Below are 26,153 nucleotides of genomic sequence, written 5' to 3' on the forward strand. Positions count from 1 at the left end.
TAATGGTGTTACTCCCTTGTAGTTGCTGGCGTTCATTTAAAGCGTGTAGGAATGAATCAGCCTGTTGTTAGCAATGGTGAATCAATATTTAATCTTATTTTGCTGTCAATAGCTGTTTTGTTCACTAAAAATGTCTTTCAATTTAACCTGCGTCTATCAGACTCTCCTGAAATCCAGAGAACGTATTGGAGGAGAAGGAAAGCAGGTGGAGGAAGGGGTATTCCCAATAGAGTCCCTAAATGCCATAGGATAAATTCTCAGCTGCTGTGAAACTGGCATTGTGTCGCCTCAGTGAATAATACAGCACTGCTTTAAGCAGCAAAGGATCCGAATCCAAAGCGATAGAACAAAGAACAAATCTTTCAGTAGTAGATAAAGATTTTGTTCTTTATAAGAACGCTGAGCATTGTCATCTCCTGGGACTGAGTGTGAGCTCCCGAACTGAACAAAACTCCCACTGAAGTTGCATTGAAAGACTCAAATCTGTTCGTGGACTCTCACCACCTCAGGCAACCAGCGCCCAGCACGAGGAAATGAATGAGGAAAAGCTGGCCCCTCATTCATTTCCACTGTTGCCTGGAGGGCCAGTGAACTCTCTCTGTTCACAATTTGGATAGTAAAAAGCAAGAGACAGAGCTGTTGCTGCAGAGGCGTCTCAATCGCTGACTTTCCCCTCTGTTCTGTCTGCTAGGTTAGGCTCCAGCATCCAGTTCACCTGTAACGAGGGCTACGATTTACAGGGATCCAAAAGCATCACCTGTAAGAGAGTGAGCGACATCATTGTTGCCTGGAGTGACCACAGGCCAGTGTGCAGAGGTAAGAAGGCAAAGTTGTTTTTTAATGAGTGATGAGGACCAATGAGAAAACCCAGCACGTCACGTTCATGCGTCACCCATTCTGTCCTTAAGTTTGTCCCCACTTGGTTGCTGCCTGTTGCCCTTTCCTTTTGGCTTAGAGCTCTGCTTCTCAAAGCAGTGTTTAACTGGAGGCTGCCCTATGGAAGACCATCTCTGGTTCCTCTCAGAGGCAGCTTCATACAACCCCTGTTGTTTAGCTTCTGCTTGGTTCAGTCTTTCCTTCCCTTTCAAAGACAATTACGTTGTCAGGCAGTCCTAGAACAGTTCAAACCTTTGCTGAACATTATATGCTGTTCTCAAAACCCTCACTCAGACAGGAGGTGCAGCCAGGAGAGCGACCTCAGTGCTCTCAAGCTGTTGTCAGACATCAGCTCTGTGCTGCTGGTTGTTCTGCACTGCACTGTGAGCATTTGTGCTCTTGGCAATGAGGGTTTGGTCTTGCCAGCAGTAGGACCTCATACTTTTCCAGTGGAATGGAATTAACAAAACTAATTCTGTTAACTGTGGAGCCTCATTAGCTTTCTGCCCCTTTTTGTTTGCTCCACCCCCGATATTTCCCCTTAACGTTTAAGGAGGAGAGGACACGAGGTGGAGGTCTGGAAGCCAACATCAAACTGGTCACCTTCTGGCCTCACCGAGAGCCATCAGCAAATGGAGCTTTGTTTCAGTGAAGAAATGAGAACTGGTGTCCATTTTGCCCTTGGCCATTCTGTTTTCTTTCACTCTATCCTTTCTCTGTATATAAAGTGGCATGCATAATTGTGCTGTTTGTAATGCTAATAATGAACTACTTGTAATATTTGAAGCTAAATCCATCTAAAGCTCTTAAAGTCATAAATTGGTATTTTTTCACCTCTTTTTTCTTTAATTTCATCTGCAGAGGTTTTCAAGGCTTTGGAATCCCATCTAATTCTTGAAACAAGCGTAGAATAAATTGAATCAGTGTAAGAGGATATTTGGCATAAATATGTGACACTATAAAGGAAATTTATGGTGTCCTCTCACAAGAGATAAGAAAGGATTTGCCTGCGTTATTAGGATTCTATGAATCAACTTAATTTTTTTCCTACCACTAACTTCTGGGTTGTTTCTTTTCTTCGTAAAAAGTTTCCCTCTTGCTTTTTATTTCAGTTCTAAAGCACTTTTTCTGTTTTCATTTTGTTGCTGGGTGACGGGTTTCTTTCAGCTTGCAGGGCACCTGATCAGCCAGTTCAGATCCATTGGACTCTGCCATCTTCTGATGCGTGGCAATGGAGCATCTTGCCACTGGCTTCGAGGCTGCATTTCAGCTTCCCCACCTGCAACAGGCTCCCTATGGCTCCCAGGGAGCGTCTCTTAATCTTTTTTGTTGCCCACTCTTAAAATGGGAATAAGAAGGCTTAACTACTTTCTGTAGGATAGGAAGGGTAGTTGTAATGGCCGCCAGGGGCTGGGTCACACGTGCAGAATGCAGATCTGCCATGTGGTCAAACAATTCAACCAGGACATCATTCTCCATGATTCGCTGTTGTCTAGGGATGGAAAAGCCTTGCGGATGCCTTATTTGCAAGTGTGACTCCTTTGAAACTTGAGAGATGAATTTTGAGGATCCATTACAACAGCAGATGCAGTTACAAAACTAAGATGCTGTTCTTCACATTTTCTGATTAAATATTGCATCAAAGGAACACCACAAGCAAAAAATTCCCCCTTAAGCACTTTTCAGCTTTTACTTTACCTAAGATGTTTTTGAGATGTGAAGCTGAGTTGCCATCGTCGTTCTTTGAGCCAGCAGTTGTATCAGAATGAAGTCAGCCCTCACCTAATGAATTTTTGATGTGCAAGACTTTTTTTAGGCTTGCAAGGAGGAAAGGAAATGTAACTTTCCTGGAACATGAAAAAGGAACTGCATATTCCATGTGGTTGCTTTCATTGTCCTGGATGTGAAAATATTTCTTCGAGGGCTTTAATATAGTAAGAAAATACTAAATCAGTGTGAGAGAGAGGAATGTGTTGGTCTGGTGGTCCATCTCTTTGGTAGCTCCTGAAAACACCCCACTCATCCCATCATCACAGATAAATGCGTCGTCTCTGATGTTACATGGAAGACAGTGACAATTTTGGCTAGTGAACAACCCAGCAACAATATTTCATTCTCCCACGCCTTCATACTGCTGTGCATCTCCAGTCTCTACGCAAGGAGCACAGCGTTCATCTCCAAGCCAACAGATCTCCCTCACACGTCTGCCTTGCTTTTCTGTTCACAGCACGGATGTGTGACATGTACCTCCGTGGTCCCAGCGGTGTGATAACATCTCCCAACTACCCCGTCCAGTACGATAACAATGCCTACTGCGTGTGGGTCATCACTGCGCTCAACCCAGCCAAGGTAGGTCTTGGAGATGCATTTCTTTTTTTGTTGCCTTCACTGAAGCAGTGTGGAGCTGTGCTTCTTCACAGCACTGTGCTCTGGCGTTTTAGCCCTTCAGGGTTCTGTTTCTGAAGTCATACCCCCCCTCTCTCCACGGGCTTCTCACATCCCCAACCGTCGTTATAGACTGTGACGTGTCGTATTCTGTCAGTGCTGAAGAATCAGTTTATTAAAGGGTGTAATTAAAAGAGATTGTAATTATTTTTAATCGAAATCTCTTTGATATCTTGGTGAGAATGGTGGTGAAACACCGAACAGCTTAGCAAAGCATCTCCCTAAGCCAGTGCTCAGCTATGCCAGAAACCCTCATTTCTCATCACTTGTTTCTGGATGATAGCTGGCCCATAACCAATGGGGATTTCAGCCCTCAAACAAGTATTTCTCTTCACTGCTATCTAAACAGTATTTAAAGTTAATACAAAAGTCCTTTCTGTCGTGTTTGGAACAGTGGATGTTGGTAGCAATGTTTTTTTTTCCCTTTTGGTCAACTTGTGCAGTTTGGAAGGGTTCAAATTCAGTGTCACTGATCCATCCAAGGCTGAGGCCTTTTCCATTTTCCACTGGCACAGGAAAACAAGGCTCAGAGCCTCTTATCTCTTCTCCCCTCCTTGCAAACTCTGCCTGCTCCTCTCCTCCAGATCCGTATGGGAAATAAAAACAAAAAGGACTCTGTTGCTGTGTAGCTCAAAATACCCCGAGGTATTCAGCACTTCTGCTCTTGAAAGAAAACAGTTTTCATTCTTCTCCGTGCCTGGATTCCTCCTAACATAATTTTCATTAGTTCAGGAGCAAGCCTTGCATTCCAAGGCACTGAGCTCATGTGCTTATCCAGTCAATTATTTCTTGGGCCTTGCCTCCAGACAGCCTTGCATTCTGGCACTCAGCCTTATGCTGCTGATCCAAGGAAGTCATTTCGCAGACATGATGGTGTCCCAGGATCTCATCGTTCACAAGAAGTTGTTCCAGTCTGTAGGAATGCTGGCAGCCATCCACACTGCAGCCTTCTTTCTGCAGGGATGGGGTGGCACTGTGTGCGCTCACCTGCGGCGCTCAGCTGAGTTCTGCTGCTTTCTCCCCATTGACCTCAGTGTGAAGCCTTTAATAAGTAAACATCGTTGGTGGATTGCAGTTCTAATGAGGGGTATTCCTATGTTCCAATTGCAGAATGAGTTTGTAGTTAAAGGGCTGTCATTAGCAGGTTTGGCTGCACAGGAGCCTCGTAATGACCCAAATTCTAGGAAACTGGATTGTGAAATCAGGGTATTGTTCCAGTACTCATTTATTAGGAGTGATCTGCTGGTTAATCAGACCCTGGAGGTTCTCCTTTATCAAGGTAATGTGCAACTGGAGAGCAGACCACGTGTAACTGCAGCCATTGCTGCTCACGTGTCAGCTGTGTCTCAGCCTGCGTCCTGCTGACCCTCAGATGTGTGTTGCCTATGTATGGACAGGCTGTTGAGTACATCAGCTTTTTAGGCTGTGATGTATCTATTATATCTCTTTCTTTTTGTACATCTTTGTCTTTCAAATATGAACAAAATCCCAATTTCTTGGATAAAATAATCCTGGCTTTAGAAAGAAATGGTGCTGAGTTAACCATGGATATTCCCTGGGTTTTGGGCAGGCTGCCTCTACCGCTTAGGAGGGAGGAAAAGGCAATTGAACACCAATAAATGATTACAGGCCACTCTGACAGGTTTTTTTTGACCCTTTTTCACATTGCTTTAGGGTTGAGTTTTTGGAATCTAATGTTCAGTTCTGTTCATTTTCTGGCTTTTCTGCCAGCCTCGTGCCTAGCCCAGATGGTAGCAGCAAACTTTCTCTGCTTCTTCAGCAGTGCCATAGGACAAACTTCTCCTTCTGGAAGCTTCCTGGGCATGCTGTCTCATTTGTCAGAAACTCACTTTCTTTTTTTAATTCCTACAGTCTGAGTTTCTCCTCTTCCCCTGGTTAGATTCTTTAGGAGCTTTTAAAGCTGTTTGGTCATAAGCTGTTGGGAGCAAAACCAAATCTGTTCCTTAGCTTTTGTACATCACAAAGTGAGCTGAAATTGTCAAAATCCATTCCTTTCAGTACGTAATAACTCAGCAGAGGTTGACTGGAACTTCTGCTCCATGCTACAGCATGCCCTGTATGGAGGTGTAACCCAACAGAAATAAGAAGGATAGATTGATAAATCAGCAGTTTGTGTTACCTGTCTGTGAAAAGACGGCTGGTTTCCTTTTGTTTGAAGTGATAAATAGTTAATTAGCAACATCAGCTTATGAAGGGTTTCTGAGAGAATTTGTTTGTTGAGCGTTTCATCCTGGAAGCGCGATTTACAGGTAGGGAACATCTCAGTCTCTTTGAAGCGAAGGCTGGGAGAAATGCACTGACTGTTTTGGGAAAGGCACTGCTGTGCATGCGTGTTCATTGCACGGTGCTCTGCATGCTCACATTACTTGGAGCTGTAGAAAACTGCAGCCTGACAGCTCTCCTCTTTGTGGCTGTGTGAGCCCAGGCAAGGCGCAGGAGTAAATGGGAGACAGCAGCATGGAATCCATTGCTGTGAAAGTGTGTAAAGAGTTCATCAAGGCTCCAGATACCAAAGCTGTGCAGAGAGGACCACGGGTCTCATGGGTCAATGTGCAAAATGCCAAGTCGGTTCAGCGGCACAGAGGCTCCTTTCATCCAAAAGCAATCCCTGGTGCTGGCCTTGGGGGCAGCTATGGCCACACGCTGCAAGGTGTGCACAGCTCCACGTAATGCTGTGTTCTAATGCCTGGTCAGTCCCTGCTATTCGTGCCTTACAAATCAACTAGTGCTGTTTGTTGGACGTTCCTGGACGTGTCGAACTCTGACTTTAAGGCCCATGTTAGAAGCATGTTGCTAGATGGGCGAGCTCACCTCCCTGACTCACGTTGCTTTTGTGCAAAGGGGATGATATCATCACTGTAGGGCCCCCAGCATGGGTGAGGGAGGAGTGGAAGATGAATTAATTAAAATGCCCATAAAGTACTTTGAAGATTAAAGCATTCTGGGCCAGAGCTGAAGCCTGCTGAAGTCAGTGGTAATCTTTTCATTGACTTGAGTGGTCTTTGGATCGGGTCCTGTTCTATGGAGCTTTTAATACGAGCGATGGGAAAACCACTGAGCTGAATTTAGAACTCATTTGCAAGTCATCTGTTCTATATTTGGAAAAGAACTGTGAGCCAGATTCTCTGAGCTACATAATCCCCTCCAACTTTGCTCAAAAACCCACATAAACAGCATTAGGGGCGCAGTGCTCTTCAGCTGACAACTCGGAATTATTTCCTATACAGGGGATGACATAGAAAAGCTATTTGGGGGAGTATTGAGGGCTGACAGATTTTTTTTTCCCCCCCAGTCTTTGGTGCCGTGGGAATTATTTTCAACCACACTGGAAAAATAAATCACTGGGGAACTGAGAAATGCATATGATAATTGGCGCATTTGCATCAAAACTATTTCTGAACCTTCTTGACATAACAAATGTCACTGGTTGGTATTTCTCCTGGGGTTGTTCTCACCTGGAGCCCAGCTTGCCAAATAAAGCTCTGTCCAAGCTCCTGTGTCATCACTGGAGAGAGATGGGTCCCTCCAGGGGATGATTCATCACGATGAGGATGGATGCTGGAGACGGGGGAGGACGGGGGGAGAATGAGTAATGTGAGCTTGTAAAGCATTTGAATATAACTGCAAGAGGTGCTGTGCTCCATGGAGAGAGCGACTGTGGGATTTTTTTTTTCCTATGGATGTGACTGCATTTCAAATCACTTTGCAGTATGGGAAGCCTGAGAATCAGGTGTCATTTGAAGCCTGTTTTCTCAACTTTGCTAATTGCTTCCTGTCACTTCACTAGCTTAAAATTGAGGTTTTGTGTCATCCGTGTGTTTGTATGTGCTGGTAGGTCTCTTGTTGTTTAATGAATCATTAAGTAATTTCCAGCCTATAGCCCAAATAGGAAAGGAAAATGGATAAATAAGTATTATATTCAGCGTCCTGCTCCGGAGCCACAAGGTTAGTCTTCAATATACTGGAATATAATTAGTTATTTAATTAGGGTCAGACTCCCTAGAATGCGGTTTACTTGAACGAGTGGTTTAACTAATGATGTGTGCTGTTTTACAGCCCTGTGTTCTTTGCATTAATTACATTATTCCATCGTTACATGGCTTAATAATAATCTGCACACGTTAATATTTTGATACTACTGACTAAAATTAATGGTTCCAAACTTCTGTGGAGGACCACAAAGCCTCCTGTTCCAAGATCCTGCTACTTTTGGGTAATGTGCTTCAGACAAATACCACATTTGCTTTTCGTTTAAATAATAGTAATTGCATTTCTATATAGAGGGTAATTGCATTTCTATATAGAGGGAGGCAGCACCTGGCAGTTCAGTTTGAACTCTGCACGCACCCATTATTTTTTAAGAACCCTGAAGCTGTTTGGCATCTGATAAATTAATAGAAGTGGTTGAAATTGAGGAGCTCGCAACAGAAAAATGCTGTCATCATCCTAGAGAGTACCTGCAGGCCTTGGAGAGAGCAGAGAGACGTGCTGGTGTTTAACAGAGCCCAGGTGATGGTTGCCTTGGGGTCTGATTGGGGTGGAATTGTGGTGGCAGCTGCAGTTTCCTCTCCCCAGGCAGCAGGCACTGTGTGTGCACTGGGCTGAAGGTCCTCAGTGCTGCTTTGGTAACTTCATGTGTTAGGTACCAAAAGGTGGTGTGAAGCTGAATTTGGTCCTGGAAGCTGGTGAGAGTTGGGAAATGCAGTTTGTTTGTGGGCGAAGAGATGAGTGCATTCAGGTCTCTGTGCTTTCCTGGGTCTGTGCTTTCAGAGGCAGCTCCTGCTAAGGTCAGCTGGTGTTGTCCACAGATGTAAATTGTAAAGCAGTTCTGTAAATGAAGCTCTCTGCCTTTTCTTTTTGTTCACTTTCTTCAAGGATGGATTTAAGGCCTTTCTCCCCAGTCTCCAAATGTAATTTTCAGTTATTTGCAAATAAAAGGTTTCAGGAGAGACTTGGAACTTGACGTAGTGGGACCTCTGCTCCCAGATGGTGCCTGCAGAGCTCCATGAATCCTGCCTTTTGTTGGGGGGGAAGGCTGAGACTGAGCTGGGGAGGGATGCACAGCTGTGGGCAGGCAGTGCATGGCAGCTTACAGGGCAGAAGGCAGTGGTCACAACGTGTTGCATGGATGGTGCTGACAGAACAGGAGCAAACACTTCTTTTTTTTCTACTGTGGGAATGAAGGGGTCATCTAGAATATCAGTAGGTAAAGCAGGAAAACCTGGTAGGTAACTTCAGTGAGAGCAGCTGAAAAAAGCGCCACAGGGCTCTAAAAAGTGATAATAGGTGATCACCTAATCCTAACCTAATAGGTGATGTCCTGAAGATAGTAATGATCTTATAAAGCGCTCCTCAATAGAGCAGCAGAATGAACAAGGTGGGAGGATCTGCTGGCTGCCTCGGCTGTTGGTCCTTATTAACACACTGCATCTTTGCCAGGTTATCAAACTGACCTTTGAAGAGTTTGAACTAGAAAGAGGATATGACACTCTGACAGTTGGTGATGGAGGACAAGTGGGAGACCAGAAGTCTGTGCTTTATGTGTAAGTACCACGTCCTAAACGTGTCTGAGTGCTGAGATTGAGCAGATGTGGTTGGATGAAGGAGCCTGATCTGCTTGCTGTTCCTCACTGCACATTTTATAAGCTGGTTTTCATTTTTGGTGGAGCTGACTGTCCGTGGCATTTTCTTTTCTCATCACATTCTCTTAGGCTTCAGCTGACAGAAAGGCTTTTACCTCTTTGCTTCTCCTCTCCTGAATTCCCTTTGTCAGGACCCCATAGGGAGAAGCTGAGGCTTTCCAGGGAGCTGGGAGAACAGGATTAAAATTTGGATACCAAAGGAAATGCAAATCAAGCAGAAGCTGAAAACTTTGGACCTCTCTCCTGTGCTGCCTTTCTCGAGCAGCCATTTTTAAGAGTGCAGAGTGGCTGTGAGTGCAGTACCTTTGAGTCACAGCAGTTTGCACCCAGCGTGCAATTGTGTGAATGCTGATATGCAGGGAGAGGCTGAAAGCAGTGCAAATCGTGGGGTGTGCAGGACAGTGCCAATGCAATCAGGTCTTGAGCACATCTGAAAGCGTGGCTTCTTGTCCTGCCCACGTGCTGTTGCCTCCACTGAGTAAAGACATGAGCCAGGGGTGTCAAAGTCTTCAATGTCTTTTCCCTATGAATCTGCATCCACTCTGCCTTCACCCCCCTTAATGTCTGCTGTCTTCTCATAGTCTCCATTTCTCTGAGCTTCATTTTGCTGCACTTTTCAGGACGTGAACAGCAGTGATACTGAAATCGCAAACTCCAACCTGCCATGTGTAGAAATGTAAAGTCTGATTATGGCAAAAGTGTTTGTAATTAAAGTGTCACAGAACGTTTCACAGCTGATTGGTCCAAATGTGCAAATTACAGCTGAGGGAATCATTTGTAAGAACTTGCTGAAATGGTTTCTCACTCCCTCCCCTTTCTGTCTCCTGAGGTCTATGGAAATTTCACTGGATTTTGTTCTGATTATTCCACGTATTCCATTTCACCTTTCCATGTATCCTCATGTATTCCATGCTTTTGGTTATTCCATGTGTCCTCACTCTGTATTAGGGATTCAGAGCTGTGCAAATGCAGGTGCAGGATCCCTGTGACTGACTGCAGTGGTGTTGTGGTCTCTTCTCCCACTGCTGGGGAACGCTTCCCATTAAATTGCTGATGCTAATCCTAAAAGGGAATTTATTTATTCATTACCTGGGAGAAAAAGTTGAAAATCAATGAAGGAACCCCCATGCAGAAAGCCAACCCTGTTAAATATGAGAGTTCTTATTACTCATCATTTATTTGCTGCTGTTGAGGACGAACTCAGTCCTGCACTTTGAAACCAAGAAATACGTTTGAGTCAAGTTTCATAGCACCAGACATTACCCCAAACTGAGGTATAAAGGACCATTTGTTTTCAGTCTCACTCTCATGCCTGTAAAATGCATCTCAGAGAACATAACAGATTGTTAGGCTGAGCTTTCTGACTTGCAGTGAGGATTTTATTCCCCAAAGTAACAAGCACCCAGATCAATCATCCAGCTTGTTAAAGTGGAATGGGAAGGCATGCAAAAACTGTTTAAAAAAAACCCTTTTCTGAAGTTTTTTTTCTTGGTATGTTCCTTGTTCCTGTCTGTCTGCTGCTTAAATAACTTGAGAAAAATCAACAGTGGCACTTTTTCATCTTTTCCCATCCACATCAAACTCTCTGGATGAAAAACAGTAATTAAGAAAAGGTTACTTCTTCATTTTCTAGCAGATACAGAATCCCTGTGACTGACTAGAATCAATAAAATGCCTGATGGAGCGCTGAGGAGTAACGGAGCAATAGATGGGTACAGATGTGGGTATGGGAGATGGATCAGTTTCAGGGGGAAGCCCTGCAGGATGCACAGCCAGAGTTGCAGAGGTGATGGTTTCAGGCGTTGTAGCGGCTCCTATTGCTTACGTGAGTGGTAAGAAAATCTGTGGGATGGGGGGTGAAATGCATTTGTACGGCATCGTTGGTCCCAGTTCTGATGCTAGGTGCCTGTGTGGGTATGGGAAAAAACCTGGACTCAGCAGGCAGCTGGTTTAAGGGTGTCAAGCAGGTGGAATAAATAGCACAACCCTTCAAGCACTCGTTTTGCATCACTCTGAGCAAACTGTAACTGGCAGATGAGCCATACTGCCTCCAATTACCCAGGAAAGTGAGGATTGCCATAATTGTGCCTGGAGGTTGCAAGTTCCGTTTATTCACGAGATGCTATCAACACACAGCTGCTGGGTTCGTTCCCTTGCAGCTCTGGGTTGCAGTAATTCTGCTTTGAGAGCTTGGGGTTCCATTTTATCAAGTCTTTCAGGTGCTGCTGTCATACTTGAGAACGATGCCAGGCAGAGGCTGTATCTATACATATGTATGTGTTTAGGTTTAAGCAAACACTACAGAAGAAACCACCTATCCACCTGCAATAGTTACGCTTACGGTGACTTACAAATTGATCTCAGGTGGTACCTTAGCAGAAATAGTATAATAGCATTAAGCACTGCCACGAGGACAGACAGCACTCGTATTGCTGGAGTAACGATCCCTTCCCACGCACCGGGACTCTGCTTTCAGAAGCAGAGAGAAGGAGCTGTGCTCAAAGTGGGCATTTGTGCATGGAACTGCCTGCACGGGTGCTGTGTGGGTGGAGGATAAAGCTCTGAAGCTGTGTTGAACCACAACGAGGTGATTAATCCCAAAGGCTGAGCGAGCCAAACATGCCTCATTAATGCAGCTTTTATTGGTGGCATTTTTCTTAATCTCATCACTCTCAGAGCAGCGTCCTTGTGGGGTGGGCTCTGCCCTGATCAACCCACGCTGCTGGGATTAGTTGTGTTTTTCCAGGGGTTCATAGGATGTTCAGCAGATTGGAGGCTCGTGCTTTGTCTTGCAGAGCTTTTCTGAGATCCTGGTGGAAATTTCTCTGTTGGGAAAGAGACGCAGCAGAGAACGTGCTGAAATTAACTTGGGAATGCCAGAAAATATCTCTAAAAGGTCTTAAGAGGAGTCAGTCACCACTATGGTTTGTGGGAATTTTCTTTGCTTATGTTTTGCTTCAGTGAGAAAGGAAATGATTACTGTTGATGCTGGATAAATATATTGTAATGGTGGTACTAAACTGTAGTTACTAAAGCAGTGGTGATAATAACTTGCAGGCCCTCAACTCTGCTAAAGGACTCATTGCTGTATGTGGAACGCAGAAACCCACTGAGAGCATCATCTGCCTTGAAAATCTCTCAGGATTTGGGGCAGTGTTCTGTCTTGGGGGCTGTTCTTACTGTAGAGGCATTGTCCTGGTTGTATGCTGTCCCACAGAGGTGTAAGTGACCTGTATTTTGGTGAGAAAACTGAGGTGCAGGATGCATACAGACTGCTGATGTGTTTCATTTGTTTGTACAGCTTGACAGGCACCACAGTCCCCGACCTCATTGTCAGCACACAGCACCAGATGTGGCTCCTCTTCCAGACAGACAGTGTCAGTAACCTGCTGGGATTCAAAGCAACGTACGAAGGTAACTCAGGTGTCTCTCAGAATATAACTGTTTCTAAAAGGAGATGAGATGGGTTCAGCTGCTGGTGAGAAAGGAGCTTCTCCACGTACTGAAGCTCTTCAGAATTTGCCTTAAAATTGAAGCTTTGCTCCAATAAGAACAGCTTCTGTGATTTCCATGAGAGCAGACTGGATGGTTAATGTTTCATTGCCCTCTCATCTGCTTTTTTGGATGAGTTGGTGAGCTTCAGCTGAGTGATGACATCTGCAACAGACTGTGCAAGAATATGAGATGGAGTTATCAGTGGTCTGAGCTGCTAATCTGGAGTATTACAGATGGAAGGAGAATTAATTCTGGGACTTTTATAAAGAAACTCTTCAGATGAATTAGGATGGGAATGCTGAACTCTGCCATAAGCTTCTATCATTTCTGTTATAGGTATCTGCAAAGTTAGAGAAAGTAAAAAGTACTCCTTAATTCTAACTGATGTAAGGGAACAGTGCTTCTAGCTGAAGCTTTGCCTGGGTCTCTGTTCAGAGATGCTGCTGGGTTTTGCACAAATTCCCATCTTTTGTGGTCTCACAGTGTGTGAGCACGGCGGAGCATCGGCTTCCTCTGATGGGTCCGAAGAACTTCTGTCTGATGGGCTCACACCCACCAGGGGATGCTTGTTATCTATGATAAGCTTGTTGCCACGATGCAGCCTCCAGCATGGGAACACTTGCATCTTCTTTTTGGTTTTGTTGTTGTCTTGAATTCTTTTTCAAAGCGTTTTCAGTTTTGTCCCAAACCTGCTGATATCAGGGATGGCTTACTCAGCTCTGATGCCTAAAAGCAGGCGTACAATCTTTATCTAGACATGGGGGCTGATGATGAAAGGTCTGAGTTGCAACAGCTGATAGCAGCACTGAGGCTTAAATCAAACTGTTTCTCTCAAGGGCCCTCAGTGCACATTAGTATTCATCCATATTTAAAATGTTTCCCTTGGACTTACTGTGTTTCAGGGAAGTGTCACATTGTGCTGGGCCAGGAGCTGACCCCCCTAGTGCTGCTGATTGATGCTAAAGCAGCATCAGTTAGGAGCCTGAAGGGACCTGACCTACTAGAAAACCTGGTCAGACCAAATGCCAGCATGACCAGCAGGCTGAGCAGTGCCTGAGAGGGGGACTGGGTCACAGTGCTCCACTATTTACAGGATTGCAAGACCAGGGCAGCAGAAAGTCATTAGAGACATAGATAAAAGACAGTGGAAATGAGGAAGGAAAAAAAAAAAAGGCAAATCCAGCCTGGTTGTCCAGGGAGCATCGTAATGGTGCTATTTCAGTCTTAGTGGCTGTGGTGGTACAGCCTGAAAGCACGCTTTCTGCAGTCACTGTGATGTCGATTTCTGCCACGTTTGTCAGTGACTGATTTTCGGCTGCTGCACCTCCACCTGCCTGCTGTGGAGGGGTGAAGGCACTCCCCAGCTTTGCTTTCAGATCTGATCTCATTTGTCAGTCTCATCCCGAGGGCAATGTGGGCATATTCTTCTAGTCGTGTAAAGATACGGGGCCTTGGTTTATGCTGTTCTTCTATGAGCTGTGGGTCTATAAGGAAGTTGACTTTTCCCCACTCTGGCTTGCTGAGATGTTATGGGTGGCTTCATCTGTAGATTGCTGTATTAGGAGCTGCTGCCTGCTCTTCAAATCCTTTCTCTTTTCCTGGGCATCTTTGCAGTCATTGTATAGCAGATCTGTGACCTTGCAAAATGGATTTCTGCATGAACAAAAATACAGTTGTGTGCCTGGCCCTGTCCTGAGGTTCAGTTGACCTCAGATCAGCTGACTCCATAAAATTCTTTTCATTTTTGCAAGTGCTTTGAGTTGCAAAGCAAGATCCATTTAAGTAAGAGGCAATTAGCACTTGCCAAATACATTATGAAATTATACCTAACTTACTAACAACTTTCAGTACCAGTTTTATAGGCACACTTCTTCCTAACTGCGAGAGGAAAATTACAGCTAATGGAGCAATATAAAGTCAGGACCAAAATCTGCCTCCTAGAAAAGCAGAGCATTGCTTGTAGAGTAAATAGCCATGCATCCTAAAACATGCAAGTTTTAGTGTACCTTTTAGGTATAATGCAATCATAAAGCCAGTTGCTAAGGCTGAAATGGTTACACCTAGGAGACTTATTGGTGCATGGATTTTAGGACCTGCTGGAAAGGACGTGCTCAGGAGGGCGATGTGCCATCAGATTTCTAATGTGGAGATCTGGGAGAGGGGGAACCTACCTGGGAATTTTGCTTCATCTGTGGGTAAAGGAAGAGTCATACAAACCATGAGATGTCTGGGTTCTGTTCTTTTCCAAATCTGCACTGCAAGATTGGATTCTTTTGGAACACATGTTCAGCTGGTGCAAATCGGTGTGACAGCATTGATTTTCAATTAAGCTGTGTCAGTCTTTACCAGCTGAGGATCTGGCTCATTAATGCTCATGAAGATTACTTCTAAATCTCCTATGTCTCAACCGCAGCCATGCTTATCCTTTTAAACAGACATTCTCTCATAATAGTGAACAATGTTTTTGGACTTGCAGAGCTTGTCGGAGGAAATCTGGACTAAGCTCTACTTTGCTGCAAAATTCTTACCCTTCTCCTAACTGTAGCAGGCTGATTGGTGCTGCAATTTAGTGCTTGGCATGTGAGAGAGCTTGCAGCCTCGTGGGGTCCCAGCTCTTCTCCCTTTAATCTAAGACAGCTTCAGAGAATACCTTCCCCCTGGGGCAGGCTGCTGTTCCACAGCCATTGGCACAGTTCTCTGGGAGCTCCCAGGCCATCCCCCTCCTATAGCTTTCTTTAAGTCGTTCCTCCAGGTAACGTGTTCCAAACTTGGTGAGAAATGTGGGGTTCATTGGGCAAGGTTCAGACTCCCATACAGATAAATGTACTTCTGAAAATCCCAGGCCTTATCCTTTTGCCATTATTTTCCCCATTGGTGAAGCTGGAGGTGTGTGTGGGGTGCGATGCATTTGTTCCTGGTGAGCTTGAGGTTATTACAAGCAGTAGTGTCCAATAAAATCAGCAATCCAGAATTCACTGTCAGAAAAATATTAAAACGTGCAAAAGCAGGAAAAAGCAGCTGTTAATGTAATCATATATTTAAATTATTTCTATGTTTTTTAACATAAGGTGGCACTAATCTCAAATTAGAACTTCATTTACAGGCCCTCAGAAGCACGAATACGGTTTGGGGTTCAGCTGGCACTGGGTTAGTGTGGGTAGAGCTGGCTGAGGTCTGTGTTCTGAGGCAGCAGCGTGCTGCAGGCAGGGGATGATTAAACAGTATTTATTATTGCTGGGATGCTGACAAAGTGCTTGGCTGTGGAGAGGACAGCTTTGCAGCTCAGACAGAGAGCTGTGCTGCTAAGAGGCTTAGGAGCTGCAGCCTGAAGATCTCCTCTCCTGACCTTTCTGGTCTTAATCAAATTGGTGCTGCCCGAGGCGTTGGGTCGGTGAGCTTTGCTGGGTTGCCACGTTTCTTTGTGCATATGCATTAGATGTAAATACAGAACTCTGGGTAGATGCTAGCAGACAAGCTGCTTACAAAGGTGTTGGCATGCACGTGTCCTTTCCTCTGTCCTCACACACAATTGTACCTTGCTGCTGGGTGGCTGCAGGTGTTTCACACCTCTGTGTATCTGTTCTTAGGTTCTGCATTGCCTTGCTTTAGGCTCGTGGTGAACTCAGGAAGCAGCGCTGGTTTCCCACTGCGTGTTTCCATTCAATATATCGACTCCTGCCATAAAACACTGCTGAGCTGGCTGATGTGAGGGCTTTTAGCTGATAGTGCATTGGCCTGAGCTGCTCCCCAGGTCACGTCCCTTGGACTTGAGTTTCACCTGAGTTCAGTGGATGGATCTGACATCGCACTGTGGGGTTTAATGAGCCTGGAGGGTCCATCTCTGCATTTCCCCTTCAACAGCAGCTTGGATGGGAGGGATGTGACAGAAATGCAGTAAGAAGAAAGGTGCTTTCCTTTCTGCTTTATCTTCTCCTTCTTGTCCTGTTTCCTCATTAGAGCCTTTTTTCCTCGTGGCTGGAATCAACTCAAAGAGCTAGACAAGAGAAACTCCCTGCTCCCGGCTCATTAAAGATAGGTTCCTAACACTATTAGCTTTCATTAGTTTAAGCAAAGTTAATATAGATGCAAAACTGTGTGTATAAGACTAAGTATACTCTTAAGGGTTTTTCAGACCAGAGCTAATATTTGTATGATTTCCTCAGGTATGTCTTCTGAGTGCTCACAAATCCCACATTATATGGATTGTGGTAACACACTGGAACAGGCTGCCCAAGCAGGCTGTGGATGCCCCATCCCTGGAGGCACTCAAGGCCAGGCTGGATGTGGCTCTGGGCAGCCTGGTCTGCTGGTTGGTGACCTGCACACAGCAGAGGGTTGGAATGAGATGATCATTGTGGTCCTATTCAACCAGGCCATTCTGTGATATGATTCTTTGATGTGTTTTTGCTAGTGCTGCATCTCCGAGATGCTCCAGTTCATGCAGAGCTGAGTCAGGAAGGAGCAGAGATGCTGAGCCCCCTTAGAAACGATGAGATGTGGAGTTCTGCAGTGTGTCCAGTGCTGCCAAATGGAGCGTTGGCTGTGGGACAGCATTGCCCACACTGCTGAGGTTGCCACTCAGGGTCCCCCACCGCTGTGGGCTGCTCAGTGCTGAGCAAAGCGCCCACCCCCAGCACACACAGCCCAGAGAGCAGCTGGGAAATTCTTGCTGAACCAATTTCTGATGGAAACGACTGTTTTGTCAAAAAGCCATCCGCACAATGTAATATTTGAGAGAGGATTTTGAAAGATTCATTTCAACTTGTTTCTTTTAAACAGTGTCAAAACACTTGATTTGGATGTTCTTGTTTGGTTTTGACTTCTATTATTCTAGTGGGGAAACGACTGTACTTAAACATTCTTCAGGTGAAACATTTCAATCTTACCAAAGTAACGTGTTTTGATATTTCTGAATCACTCATTTTTGGAATTTCAGCTCTGCCAAATATCTCATGAATTTTATGATGTATGAAAAGAAATGTAGGAAGCGGGGAATTTGCTCAGAGCAGAGATGCCGTTTCCAGACCTCTGTGAGTAAGGAACTGGGCTGGCTCTGTTTGCATGCTGCTGACAGTGAGATCACACACGTGGTGAAACACGTTAATGTGATTCTTTGTGTCTCTGCCATTCTTATATTGGTGCTTTCTCTCTCTGTAGTTGCTCAGATGGGTTTGCAGAGCAGCACCCATTCAATCAGCACCTCGAGAGCACCCCTGTTACCTTTATTCTTTCTCATCAGAGGCTCAAAAGGGAGTTATTTTCTTTCTCTGCTTGGCTACATTTTTTTTCTGATTACCTGCTAGCCAGAGCATGTCCTGATCTTACAAAGGCACTGAGTATGCTGGACACTTGGAGCTCTGCTTGTTGCCCTCTGTGGTGGCTGGAGCTTCATAGCACAGCACATCTCTGCACAGCCTCTCACTGCAGTTCCTATAGCCGCTGCAGAGTAGGAGTTTGGGTCTGAACTCAGGTCTGGGATGACCCCTCACCCTTGGGAATGCAGTAGCAGAGCTCTGCAGGCTTTGTGGCTCAGGGCTCTGTGCAGCCAGGAGCACAGGGGTGGTGCATCCCCAGCAGCAGGGTCCCATGGGGGGAAGGAGCCTGCAGGGTCCCACTGCTGCCGCCTCTCAGCGCTGCGAGGGGTGAGAAGGAATGGCACAACGAGAATTCATTTCTAAGGGCTGTTGAGTTCTGGCAGAAGAAGTTATCATCTTCCTGCGTCTGTTTCAGGTCACGGCAGTGCATGTTTAAATATGCATTCCGCCCTTCAATCTTGTTACCATTCCGTGACTTTTGAAGCTCTGCTTTCTTCCCACGATTTACACTTTCTTCTGCTTTTTTATTTTGTGGAGTAGTGTACAGTTCAGTAGTTCAGTGCTACTTTACCATCTGAACTGCTGTACCTTTTATCCCTCATGCGCAGTGCAGACCTGCAGCGTTCAGATATTCAGAGCCCGCAGGAGGATGCACAAATCCCAGCAAACTGTTTCCAGTGACAGGCGAAAGAAGAATCCCACTTCACACCAACTTTTCTATTAATATTAATTTATGTTAAATTATTTTGGGGATGCTTCATTACCTGGCAGTGACTTCTAGTTCAGGATGCACGCAGCGGTAGCAGAAGCGAGGTGCCTCGTCGTGACTTCTATTCATAATACACCTGTATCTAAGTTGCCTCAAGTCAGCATAATAATGAGGTCGTTGTTGTTATTCAAACCAAATTGGAATATTAGATGGAGTCATGCAAATCTGGGATTATGCGATTTTCTTCTGTAAAGAAAATGTCATAAAAGAAGTTTCCAATTTGGTGTAAGAAATTGAAAACGGGGAGAGAAGACAGCGAGGCTGATCATAGATGATGGGGACAGAAAGCAGGGGAGGCTGCAAGGAGAGATGAATGTGAGGCAGATGAATAATGCTGAGCAGTGAGATGACTGCGAAGCAACGAGGAGCTGTCGGTGTTGGTGATGCGGAGCAGGGGGCCCTTTTGAAATGAAATCATATGGAGCAGCAGATAACAGCGAGTTGTGCGCGTGCTTACATGAAGTCCCACTATGCACACAGAGAAGGATGAGCAGTGAGCACGCAGGAAGGCATCAGCTGTCAGCTCGGGACCACACGTGGAAATGGGATGGGAGGTGGTGGGGCTGGAGGGAGCAAACAGCGATGCTGCAGCACTGCGTGCCTTTGTGCTCATGGCCGAAGGCTGCAGGGTCTGCCCATGGTACGTGTGGTTTAACACGAGTCCTGGCAGTCAGGTTGCTGTGGCTGTGTTCGTTAGGGGCCTCACAATGGCCGTGCCAGGCACACGTGGGTGGACACACAGCGCTGCTTGGGGTCACAGCCATCCCCTCACTGCTTCTGTTGTCCTTTCTTTCAGAGATCGACCAGGGGAGCTGCGGGGATCCCGGCATTCCGGCCTACGGCAGAAGAGAAGGATCCACATTTCGCCACGGGGACAGTTTGAAGTTTGAGTGCCAGCCTGCCTTTGAGCTGAAGGGCCAGAAAACAATTACCTGCCAAAAGAGTAGCCAGTGGTCTGCTCAGAAACCTGTCTGTGTTTGTAAGTCAGTGAGAGGAGGCGGCTCTGAGATGCTTTCAGTGCGTGGTGAGGCGGTGATGTTGGTGCTGTCTGTGAGCCGTGCTGGGATGGCAGAGCTGCAGGCAGTCGTGGCTCAGTGCTCCCAGCAGGGCAGGGATTGGGGGCAGCACCCACAGGCACAGCCCTGTGCACCCACTGCCCTCCCAGCATTTGCAGCTCGGTTCTGGAGAGAAAGAAGCACTTCTTGTAGCCGAGATGGGGCGTCGACAGCGAAATTTAAAATCTATTGAATTAAATTCTATTTCTGGCCGTTTAATTTTCTTTCGTTATGTCTGATGATATTCAGGCTCCCTGCTGCTGGACCTCAATTTTTAATTTGTTGCACGAGTTCTCAGCAGAAGTAGGATATTATGCTCTCAGTAGTGACCAAGGGTAACATTTCCAGATGCAAATGGGTGTTACGTGCACAGCGCCCATTGGGTTTTAATGGGCTCACATCCTTTGAAGTTACACTGGGCAGTCTGCATTACTGTAGTGACTGAACCTTCACGTTTTGTTTGAGCTTTACCAAAACTCACAAAAATATCTGCATTTTCTGTGACTGATAACAAGCAAACTCTTTGTGTTTCATCTCTACTTACGTGGCTCTGCTGGATTGCGTTACTTTGAACAAATGCTGTGCTCTCATGGAGTGAGACTGAATCTAACCAAAAAACATAGGGAATGAAAATTCAACTGAGCAAGAGACAAAAGGACAGAAACGTGGGGAGAAGAAGGGTAGTGAGCAGAAATGTGAATTTTTAGAAGTGTGTTCACTATGCATGGAAATGCACCAGGATTAGAAATGCAGTGTAAAACGCTCATTTGTAGCATGGAAGAACATGATCCGTGCCAAAGGTATCATACAGCCAATGGGGGGATGGAATGTATTGCTGCAGAGGTGGATCTGGGTTCTTTGGGGGCTGCAGGGGCTCAGCATCCCCACTCTGGGCAGTTGTGGGCATCAGTTTTCAAGTGAGCGCCTTTCTTTGCAAACTGTGGTTGGACCTCTGAGTATTTCTGTACGTCTGTTTGGGGAAGGGAAGCAGTTACATTGGGGCTTTTACTTTTCCAGATGCCTTTCTTCCTTCGTGGTATTCTCATGAAGCAAAGCAGCTAGAGATGCTGATGAGGAAAGTGGAATTTCCTGGGGTGTCTTAGAGGTGGGAGGTGTCAGGGCGTTGCTGTGCTTGGCTTCAGAAGGTTTTACTGCTTTCCCAGGAGATGAGTTCATAAAAACAGCTGGTGATTTGGCTGAGGTTCCTGCTGATAGTTTGTGGTGAGAGCAAACCTGTTGTTCATACCGGGGGTGAGGTGATGTTCTCATGGTAGCAATAGGACAGGCTTCCCAGCAAAGCAGGATTGTCTTTGTTCTGTACATAGAAACTGAAAGAGGGCATCAAATCAAACTGCAATTGCCAACAATCAGCAGCATAAAGGCATACATTTTTTAGTTAAGAAACAGTCATTGCATTCTGTTCTCTGTGACCCTCAGAATACTGGATGTCAGTGAATCAATGTGGCAACATGCAGGTCGTGGGGAAAGTATTCCATTGCTTTCTTACACCTTTGCTCCCCTGCCTTCGAATTTACTTATTCTAGAGAGTGTCACACTGGTGTTCATGAATCAGAAGAGGTGGCACGACAAAATGTGTATCCTGGCATGAAATCTGTAGTGGAATTAGTGACAACTCTCTGTAATGTTGGGAGACCATTAAGTGTATTGGGTATCAGGCAGGAAAATAAGGTAACCTGATTTATGTGCTGCTGGTTGGGATATGCAAACAATTCAGTGCTTCTGATACTGCCTGCAAACGCATGACAAATGCAGAAGATTGAACAGCATGCCACGGTGCATCCTGCTGTCCTGAGCAAGTGATTTGTGAGCAGACAATTTATTGTGGAGAGCTCATTTCCTGGGGCTGTGATGACAAAGCAACACAAACCATTAAAGTAATGCGTTGGCTTATTGTGACGAATTCTTAATTTGTGACTCTGTGCCTCTGTGATAACAGCACCTCCCTCTTCATCCTCATTGCATCCCTTAACTGCTCAGGGTGAGTATGTGGGTCACTGGAAGAACCTTGCAGGACTCCTTGATGCAGGTCCTTTCCACCCCTTACTAAGCAAGGAGTCCCTGCTGTGTGGGTTTGGATCGATGATCTGAGATACTCAAATCACTGTGGTCTGAGAACTTCTGGCACCACATCCGTAGTGCTTCATCCATCCATAGGTGGGCTCTGCTTCCTGTGGTTCTCTGGGTCGATGCTGTGTGCTTACTGAACACCTTTCCTTCTTTCTCTCTTTTTCCCTGTTCTGCACGTGTTCTAGTGCTCAAATCAGGTTTGTAGTCCCTGCCTTTCTAAAATTACAGAGCTGTTCTGTCTGCTGGGGCTCAGGCAGTTCTCATACCCCAGGGCAACTCAAGTCATTGCTTTCTTACTGAGCCACGTTTGGTTTTCTTGAAGTCGTGAGGGACAGCAAAATGGGCGTAGGAGGTGTCATGTGGATAAATGTTGCCCCTGGGAAATGGTTGCGCTGCTCAGATGAAGTTCCTGCTCTGATGATAGGAACTTGCAAGGGATGTAATATTCAAGCTGAAGTTTTCAGTTATGTGTGGCTGAGGAGGTTATAAAGTTTACAAATGGGGAACCAGCCCATAATTTCAGCTATTGGAAGAGCTGTGGGTTGTTCAGATGTTGCAGTGAGAATGATGATAGAAGTCAGGACTGATGCAGTCAGGAGCTGGGCGTTGTGATAGCAGCATAGCTTCCAAATAGTGGCTGCAATTGCTGTTTGAACCTCCTCGTGTATAGCAGGGCAAAACTCATTTTCTGAATGTTATGTGAAATATTGCAGTGGAAAGCATTACTACAAAACATTTTATGCGACCATAATCTGTTTCCTCACTAAGGAGAGGAAGAGCTGCCATCCCTGCTGCTCTTTGTCTCTCAGCTCTCCCCCTGTGGACCCTTCAAGTGTTTCAAAGTTATGTAAAACACAGAGAAAGAAAACAGTGTGGATTATGATGGTGAGGTGTGGAGCAAACCTGGGGTGAAGGTCTCTGTAGTGAACCTAAGGGTGTTTGGTTGGTGTTGCTTTGGGGCTCCGTGGAGGCGGGGGGATAAATGTGTGTGTGTGTGTTTAAATGGAAGGCCATAGCTTGGGCTGTGCTGTTTCAAGCCATTTTCACAGCTTTCTGAGGCTCTCTGACCATCCTGTAGCCCACAGTCCCATCCTTCACACAGAAGTGCTGTGCCAGCGCAGCCATCTCCAAAGGCATTGGGAAGCTGTGCACTTTTCCAGGCTTTCCAAACATCTGATCCTTCAGTAGCAATATAGAATCTACTTCCTTAGCTGTTCTGCTGATCCTCTCTCAGTGTGTGATACCTGCTGCATAACCTGGACTCCTCTTTGCACAAAGCACAGGTTGCAGTTTGCAGCAGAGGAGCAAACCTTTGGTGTGTGCTGTCTGCTGTGAGCGTTTGGGTTTTGTCTGCAGAAATGCAAAGTGCTGTTGATGTTTTCCCAGCAGTGTTCTGAACAGAGCTGTGTCACTTCATATCACTTGGTAAGGTTTCCATTTAGCTCTAAATTAAATTGTCAATTGGCTGTTATTTTCTTTCTTTCTCTCTTTCTCTTTGTATTCTTTTCCTGCCCACCTTTGCAGTACCCTACAGTGCCATCTTCTTGTGAAGGGTAATTTGCAGAACAGTGTGTTTCAGGTTAGCAGTGCTAAAAGCATAGTTTGCCTTTTAAAAATAGTAGATTTTAACACTGAGAGCAGTTAACCCTTGGAGCAGTGCAGTGATGGGTTCTCCACCCCTGAGCGCTGAGTTGAGATGGGTTAATCCCTCCTGGATGCCCACAGGAAGGAAGAATTGCTTTGCAGTCTGTATTAAGGAGGTGGGTGGATAAGATGACCAGGATGATTCTTTCATTGCCCAATTATTCTTTGATTTGAAATTCTAGAGAATTTTCTGTTAAAGGAATTGAGACTTTTTCATCCCAAAGGGAGGCTTCGTAGGCTGCTCCAAACTGTAGTGCAGGTTCCCATTCTTGTAGTGAAACCCAACGCAGTGTGCTTTCTTCATGTTTCAGTTCTATTCTTAATTCCTCTTTATGCAGTGCTGCTGCAGTTGTTGCCTCACGATGTGCTCCACCCTCCTGCTGTAAGCAGGTTTTATTTCTCTGGCTAACGTTGGGCTGTTTATCTGCGGGGAGATGCAGTTGCTCATAATGGATTTTGGAAAAAGCGCAGGGGATGTTTTTATTTCCGAGCTGTTTTACCATGTATTTTTGTTTGCTTTTGTTTTTCTAATTGATGCTTTTATGAAGGACCCTGGTACAGTGATCCTGAAATGATGAGGGATGCTCCAGTTGCCTCTGCCAGACGAGTTGGGAGAGGAGCTGCTGGGTCACCTCATCCTACCGTGATGTTTGCTCTCATTTCAGCAAAGCAGTGCCCTGGGTTTTTGTACAGCTCAGAACCCACCAGGGAAAGGTCCTGCTGCCCATTGAGTTGGCTCATAGCTTTGCACAGACGTGCATCTTCTGGGACCCGTTAACGCCTTCTGCTCGCCATTAACCTCAGCTGGGTTCAAAGAAGCAAATCTGCTGAGATGCTCTGTATCTACCGCTGTTCCCCTGAGCCACTGAGACCCATTCTTTCTGCAGCAGTAGGTGAAGCAAATTAAATGAAAGTAGGATTACTGTGATCTCTGTATACATGAGGGATTTGTAGCTTTTGTTAAGAACCTTGTTTCACGTTTGCAGCCATGTAAGACCATTCTGCTCTTAAAGTTAAGCAGGTCACGTTCCCTCAAAGTCCTGCTTCTGCACTGCAGGCCCAGTTTATCAAAGCACTGAGATTTAAATTCTTGCCTACGTGGACATATATGTTTAAGTGCTGTGCTGGACAGAAATGCACTGTAAGGACCTTAATTACAATGAATGGCATTCTTGTTGTCTCCAGCTCTCCCCATCCATTGTTTTGGTGTAGCCTATATGAGAATTTTCCTTTTCCCCTCTCTGTGACCTTATGAGGCTTTCCTTGGGAGCTCCTGCTTCTGCTCTTCCTGGAGAGTTGTGTCAGAGAAGCTGCATGTTTCCCAAAGGACAGTGCTTGCTTCGGTCGTTCCGTTTCCATTGGAAAGCCAAGCTCCACCTGGGTCCAACCAGAGCCTGCCTTCTTCCTTGGTCACTGGGATCTGTTAGTGGCTGAAGAGCCAGAAGCACAAGCATCCTGCTGTGCCTGCCGCTCTGTGCGTTCTCCTGGTGTCTGGTAGGGACCTGGGGAGCTTTCTTTTGTGCTGCCATCCTGTTTTAGCAGCGATGCTCTGTGACGAGGCTGCTGCGTTTCTGTGCTTTCAGCCTGAAAGCTGAGCCTGCTGACTGCTGGGCTGGTGATGCTCCAGCAGCACAGCGGGCTCTCCAGCTGCAGCGGGATGCTGACAGCGCAGCAGCCTGCACATGGCAGAGCCTGGCCCCAGCTGTGCTCATCTCTCATCAGGAGGATGCACTTCACTGGGCCATCTCTGTGCTTGTTGTTTTCCTGATGGAGCCAGTGGAGCTGTTACCCTGATAAGGTTCCATGCTGGTGCAAATGAGCTGTCCTGTGCCAAGGCATCTGTCCATATTCCTGACTGCAGTTCACAGCGTGATGTATTGTCTTTCTTCACGTGAGTCTGAGTCTGAAATTACACTTACTGATTTTTATCAGCATGGAGGTCATCTTTATCTCCTTCTCCTTTTTCTCTACCCAGAAAACAGGGGTTACATGTGGGTTATGTTGCTGCCTTTAATTCAGTCTGCAGAGAAGTTTCCTCGTGTCTGCCTTATTTGATGTTAGTATTTTACAAGTGGGGTTGATGTTTGGGAAAGCTGCAGCGGGGGCGTTTCCAGTTTGCAGGTGGAGTTGATGTATGCATCTGTAAGGCTCACGGTGTTGCTTCCCACACAGCTCACCTTGCAGTCTGTCACTGCTGTGCAGCCACCACCACCCGTGCTGCAGCTGCACACGTGCAGAGCCCTTGCTTGTCTTGCAGCAGCTGCCCTTCAGGCACTCTGTGTGCAGAGATGTGGGATTTGTGGAGGCAGACTCACGTCCTGCAGGCAAACGGCGCAGCGCTGCTCAGCATCTCCCAGTGAGCTGAAAAGCTTTCGTTGTTCCCAGCAACCTGGTCGCTGCTCCTGTGTCGATTGGGTAGAAACGACACCTGCTTTGGCATTGTAACTCCCTGCCACATTCACGTAGATTTCTGTGTGATCCATTTTAAGAGTGCTGATGATATTTTTCACATGTTCTGGTGCCCAGAGCCTGCCCATTTCTCTTGTATTTCAGCATACCTGCTTTCCTGCCCTTGGCCAACGCACTGGCAGTGACAGCTCCTCCATCAGAGCGAGCTGGGGAGCTTGTTGCTCTGCAAAAACAGAAATGTTCTGGTTAATATTTGCTTCAGACTCTGTTCCCTCGCCTCCCACTGGCCCTGCTGGTGCCCCAGGGTTGAAGAAGGAGAATGCATTGTGATGCAGATGTGTTTACTGAGGGAGTAGCTACAGAGAAAGGAAAATGCAAAAAGTAAAGCACTTTG

At 45.9% G+C, this 26,153-nt stretch overlaps 1 protein-coding gene across 1 annotated transcript in view; it reads left to right on the plus strand.

The window, feature by feature from the left end:
* Positions 1–26,153, plus strand: part of CSMD2 (CUB and Sushi multiple domains 2) — a gene marked incomplete at both ends in the record, with an annotated part of 226,948 nt that overhangs the window by 100,825 nt on the left and 99,970 nt on the right. Inside the window, 5 exons of the mRNA XM_079545965.1 lie at positions 692–816; positions 3,104–3,225; positions 8,782–8,885; positions 12,286–12,398; positions 19,360–19,542. Coding sequence (XP_079402091.1) covers positions 692–816; positions 3,104–3,225; positions 8,782–8,885; positions 12,286–12,398; positions 19,360–19,542 — 647 coding nt within the window. The remainder of the gene's footprint in view (positions 1–691; positions 817–3,103; positions 3,226–8,781; positions 8,886–12,285; positions 12,399–19,359; positions 19,543–26,153) is intronic.

Source organism: Tetrao urogallus, assembly GCF_951394365.1.
Source record: "Tetrao urogallus genome assembly, chromosome: 23".
NCBI classification, from domain to species: Eukaryota; Metazoa; Chordata; class Aves; order Galliformes; family Phasianidae; genus Tetrao; species Tetrao urogallus.